The 5835-nt window shown below is 48.7% G+C and overlaps 1 protein-coding gene across 1 annotated transcript in view; it reads left to right on the plus strand.

The window, feature by feature from the left end:
* Window positions 1-5829, plus strand: part of DPF3 (D4, zinc and double PHD fingers, family 3) — a 154395-nt gene extending 148566 nt beyond the window's left edge. The window contains exons 9-10 of the mRNA XM_015562004.1: window positions 3363-3444; window positions 3976-5829. Of these exons, the coding sequence (XP_015417490.1) occupies window positions 3363-3444; window positions 3976-4046 (153 nt within the window). The 3' untranslated portion in view covers window positions 4047-5829. The remainder of the gene's footprint in view (window positions 1-3362; window positions 3445-3975) is intronic.
* Window positions 5830-5835: the final 6 nt, after the last annotated feature.

Genomic DNA, 5835 nt, shown 5'->3' on the forward strand with positions numbered 1-5835 from the left:
ACTTTCCTCTCACTTTGCTTATAGGTAACAATTTAAAAGTCATGTTTTATCTTTCCATTTTGTTTTAGTGTAAGCATATGTATGTGTAAATGAGTCCATAAAAACATGGATGCATCTTAGAAAATGGCAACCAATGTACACCTTCACCTTGCTTTTTTATTGAAAATTCTGGAGACTACTCCAAAGCAATACATAAATATAATCTTATTTTCTGCCTACAGTTGATTCTAATCCTTGGCTTTACATAGAGTGTTCATGCTGAGGTGTTTTTATTGATGTTGACTTGGCAGAGCCTTAGGGGAATAATCGAGGGGTGAGGCTGCTTGGGCAATAGGGTTCCTAGTCAGGGATTTGTATTGCACACCCTAGAATGGGATTCCCATTCTCTGGAACTGTAGCCATAGGTGGATCCTGCTTCTTGGATACTTGGGAGTAAGAGGTCCTTAAACTGTGTTTTTCATGGGGGTTAGCATGAGCTGGGATTTCTTGGTGGTTTTGGCAGGCAATTATCCTGAAAAGCAGATGGGAAAGAAGAGATTATGGTGTTAGATAGTGATCAACCCATGCAAAAATCATTTAAACCCACAGATGCCTGCTTTCCCTTTAGGAGAGTTCAATCTGGGAATTCAACCTTCTTGTATTTCTCATGTCGGCACTGTAGTAGGGTTATCAGTATCTGTAGGACACTGGTAATTCTGTTTCTGATGCATCTCTCCCTATTTTCTGTCTTCATCCTGACTTCTCTCTCCCCGCATTACCCCTGTATTATATGGTCATATAGCTTACGTCTGCTCTGACAACCATGGTGTAACTCTTTTGGAGTAAACCACCCTGTCCTGTTTTCATTCTACTTCTCTGACTGCTTCTTCGTCTCTTTTTTTTTCTTTCCAGAAGTCTATTCTTGGCCTTTGTCTCAGAACCTTAGATGAGTTCTTGATTTTTCAGAAGTAGCTTTTCAATGAAAGCTACTCTTTCCTCAGAAAAATGTACATTTATTTCTATCTGTATACAGAATTGTGCATATAATTTCAAGGAGTTCATGCACACCTTTCCATGAGCACAAATTCAAGGACTTCTTCTCTCACACACTCTAGGCTTCCTCAACCAGGACCATCATTGCTGTTTAATCACAAATGACTCCCAAATCCATATCTCACACCCAGACCCCTTTTCTGACCTCCACATGCCTCTAGGGCAGTGGTCGGCAAACTCATTAGTCAACAAAGACAAATATCAACAGTACAACGATTGAAATTTCTTTTGAGGGACAAATTTTTAAAACTTAAACTATATAGGTAGGCACATTGTTATTAACTTAATTAGGGTTCTCCTAAGGCTTAGGAAGAGCCACACTCAAGGGGCCAAAGAGCCGAATGTGGCTCGGAAGCCACAGTTTGCCGACCACGGCTCTAGGGCATCCCTCCAGCATAATCTGTAGAACATACCAGTATCTATAACTGAGGCTGCCATAGATCCTTCCATAGATCTGTTCGTCCGTCCATGTCTCAGTGGGTAGTTATATTATTTGACTTGCTGTCCACGCCATAACCTAGGAGATATTCTCGATTTCTTCCCTGTCATTCTCCACATCTAGTTGGTGACTCTTAGATGGGAGCAAGGGCCCTTTGCTTTCCCCCATGACAACAGCCCTAGTTCAGGCCACCGTCATCTCCCACCTGGATGGCTACAGCAGCCTTTTAACTGGTCTCTGGTTTCTAGAAGCAATGTCTCTCCACCTGGGTAACTATTTTTGTACAGTAGCTAGTGAGATCTTTCTAAATTGCAAGTCTGACCATGTCACTCCACTGTTGCTGACGCTTCAAAAGCCTCCCATTGCCCCACTGAGAAGTCTTGGCATGATTCAAAAGGTCTTTCCTGACCTCTCCCTCTTCATTGTTTGCTCACCAGGGTTTCCAACTTCCGTATCTACTTTTTCCAGGATCTCTGCACGGGTGAGGTTTGATATAAAACATAATTTTACAAACATCTTATAAGCTATCAAAGCGGGTCCAAAGATCACTGAATAGAACAGGGCTGGAGAGTGGTGACCAGATCAAAACCTTTACGGAGGAGCTTCTATGTGCAAGGAAGTTCTGAAGGAGATGCAGAGATGAGTCATTCAAGGCTCTGCCCCATGGGCCTCACAGTCCACAGAGGAATGGACAAGAGGCATGTTCCAAATGAACTATTTAACAGAATAGTTAGATATCTACCACACACCGGGCTTTGTAACGTAAGGGGAAAGGCAATTCAATGTCTTAAGGGAAAGAACTATGGGGATGCAAGTAGGGATAGACTAGTGAAGCCTCTGTGGGAAGAAGGGGTTGAAAACTTGAAGAGTGGCAGGGAATGGTCCAGAGGAGAAGGGGTCAGGGACTGGGAGAGCCTCCAGGCAGAAGGACCTGATGGAGGCCAGGGGTATACTGTGTCCTCGGAAATGAACCACAGCTGGAAGGCCCTGCTCTCACCTGGGCTCCAGCCTCCCGCTCCTGAGGAGGTATTTGGGAGCTGAAAAATGGCTTCATTTGCCTTTCTCTAGAGTCACTCTGAAACCCTAAAATGGTTCTGAGGTGTCATGGATGTTACCACCAAGTATGGTTGTTGCGTGTTTCACAGATAGAGTGAGGTTCAGAGGAGTTGAAGTACAATTTTCAGACGTCTAAAGTATATTCTGTGAACTGGGCAATCCTCATGGGAGTATAGAAATGCGTAGATTTAGTTTTCTGCCCTTTCAGAGGCAGAGTTATCGGCTGTGGGAGTTCAAAAGAATAACGCATCCCTTTAGCTTAGATGTGAGGTGGTAGTCAAGAAAGGCTTCTTGGAGGAGGTATGATTTTAGCAGAATCCGAAACTAAGGGTAGGATTTGCATAGTTGGGGAGGTAGAAGGGGAAATTCCAGGTGTGGGCAAAGCATGCTCAGGGGACAATGAAGACTCTAAATGGGTTCTGGAAAGGGGCGTCCGGGGAGGTTGATCTCTGGAGATAAGGCTGGTGGAGCCCTGGCCGGTGTGGCTCAGTTGGTTGGAGCATTGTCCTACACACCAAGGGTCAAGGGTTCAATTCCTGTTCAGGTTTGATCCCCAGTTGGGGTGTATGTGGGAAGCAACTGATCAATATTTCACTCGCCCATCGATGTTTTTCTCTCTCTCCCTCTTCCTTCCTCTCTTTATAAAAATCAATAAAAGCATGTCCTTGGATGAGGATTAAAAAATAAATAAAAGAAGAAGAAAGAAAGCCAGTTTCAGCTGGCATTCAATTAAAAAAGAAAAGAAAAGAAATAAGGCTGGTAGAGTAGGGAAGACATTGGCCTTAAATAATTCAGTCTCGTTCTCCTTCTCATCACCTACTCTGTATTCCACCAGGACCAGCTACTCTTCTGTGATGACTGTGACCGTGGCTACCACATGTACTGTTTAAACCCCCCTGTGGCTGAGCCCCCAGAAGGTAATGGGGATGAGGTCGACAATCACAACAGCAGCTACCACTCCCACTTATTGAGGCCTCTAGAGTTCTGGCCTTATGCTAAGGGCTTTACATATCTTGTCTCATTTAATCGTCACAACCCCACGAGTTAGGTACCACCACTACCATTTGACAGACGAAGAAACTGAGGCACAGTTCGACCACCTGAAATTTCAACTTGAGGCCCGGAGAGATGTTTCCCAGACACGTGGCTGAGAGGGTGGGAGGCGAAGCTTCCAGGGGAGCTGGCCAGGCCTGGGGATGCTGGTTACGAGGCAGGATCAAGGAGGGAGGGTCTTTCCAACAGTTCAGCTGGTCCTCCCTGAGCACTTGTGGTTTTCTGAGCAGCACTTGCTCTCCTGAGCTGCAGACTCCAGCCCGTTTTCAGCACTGGGATACGCTCTCTGAATTGTGAAAGTCCAAAGAAAACAGGGCTTAGAAGAAGTGAGGGCCCAGGGTGGGACTTGAGGGCTGGGAGAGGTGCCGCTGGTCATGCTGTCTTGTTTCTTGTAGGAAGCTGGAGCTGCCACTTGTGCTGGGAACTGCTCAAAGAGAAAGCCTCAGCCTTCGGCTGCCAAGCCTAGGGCCCCGGGTCACCGCAGGTGACTTGCTGCTGGAGAGGTTGAACCAGAGCCCAGTTCAAAGCCGATTGAGCCCCTCCTCCCGTGTATCCAGACAGACCAACTGTGAGGAAAGCCAGTAACCAGAGGGCGTGACACACGGAACCCAGAGGGCGAGCTGTCTACGTAGCTCCCACACACCGGTCTCCACACTCCAGCCCACCTGCCCGCCTTGTTTCAACCAGAAGGATCTTGCACTTTTGGAGAACAGCCCAGCACTGCGGCCCTCTCACTGGTTCCCACCATCTGTTACTCGTGTGTGTGCTGTTTCTACCTATTGTCTTCTAAGAAATCTCCCAGCCTCCTGCCTCCAGCTTAGGCTCTTCACCCTGAAGTCAGCGGGAGGAACAAAGGGCTGTGAGGAAGCCACCCTGGAAACTTCTAGACCCAGAGCCTGGAGGCCGTCTTGACAGTGAAAGTCCCTCCTCTTCCTCGCCTGTGTGAAGAGGAAGAGCTGCCTTCTGGACCGGGCAGATGTCCAGTGGCATCACAGCCAGGGTGGTCTGTGCATGGGGCTGGGGAGGGAGGTGGAGGCCCTGGGGGTGGGGTGGGGTGGGGCGAGGAGACATTCTGAAGACAGTTGCGAGGCCCTGCAACAGCCAAGAAGTATTTGTTACCATCAGGAGCGGCTCTGCTATGCGGTTCCTTCACCCGCGGAACTGGGGCATCGTTGAGGTGAGACAAGCCACAGCCGCTGGCAGAGAAAGATGTTAGACTCTGCCTCCCAACCTGCCTGGTCTGGAGCTTTCCTGGGGGTGGGGTGGTGGCTCAAGAACCAGGAAGGCAAGTGAAGAAGCCTACACAGTCGAAAATCTAAATGTTGGTAAAAAGGTAAAAAGGACTGCCCCTTCGAGAAACCCTTCAGTATTGATGTGACACAATGAATTCCCTTTCCCAAGTAATTCTTCCCTCCACCAAATGTGTGTCTGCCCTTGTGTCTGAGACCTGACTCTGGAAATTTTAGGATTGGGGAGAGATTGTCGTTACCTAGACAATAACTGGGGTGATGGGATTATTCATGACCAAGGTGGAGGCCTTGCAGAGCCTCAGCTCAAGGGCCGCTTTTCTCTCCTAAGCTCTCCGGTACCGACTGGACTTTTTTTTTAATGGATCAAGAAGAAAGAGGCTCAGATTTCGAGAAGCCTGTGTTGGAAGGCCACCCTGTAGGCTGGAGCAGCTTGGGCTGTCTTTGAATCTCACAGGCAGTGGCAACAGCAGCAGCGCACAACTGACAGGTTTCTGGGAAAATCATTTGCCCAAAGGGCAGGTCTCGCTGAGCCGGACCCTCGCGCATGCTCGGCTCCCCTGAAGTCAGCTCCGTCTCTGTGGTCTGCTGCTTACAACAAAGGCCGGGTTATTTTTAGCCCGTCAGCCCTGAAGAAGCCCCTGGAGACCTGCAGACTGGGCGAGATGGGCCACTTCCCCCTGCTGCGGAGTTCACCCTGCGGCTTGGCAATGGTCTTGGCCGGTGGACCCAGGCAGCCTGGCCTGGAGCCGAGCCCTGTTGGTCTCCCTCAGTTCTTTGCACCTGGGGCTAGAGGTGGGGGTCGCTCTCCTGCAGCAGCCTCGGAGGGAGTTACTTGCATGTGCAATGATCTCATTTAAAGGGCCCTGTCCAGGTGGGATTCCATCTTGCTCAGGAGATGGTTCCTTCTCCCTGCGGGCAGGTGAGCCTGTTTTGGGAAGCTGCTGTGTTGTCACATCATTTGTTCATTCGAGGGTTACAACTCTTCTCCCGACTGCTCTGGCTCTC

Source organism: Myotis davidii, unplaced genomic scaffold (assembly GCF_000327345.1).
Source record: "Myotis davidii unplaced genomic scaffold, ASM32734v1 scaffold17, whole genome shotgun sequence".
Taxonomy (NCBI): Eukaryota; Metazoa; Chordata; class Mammalia; order Chiroptera; family Vespertilionidae; genus Myotis; species Myotis davidii.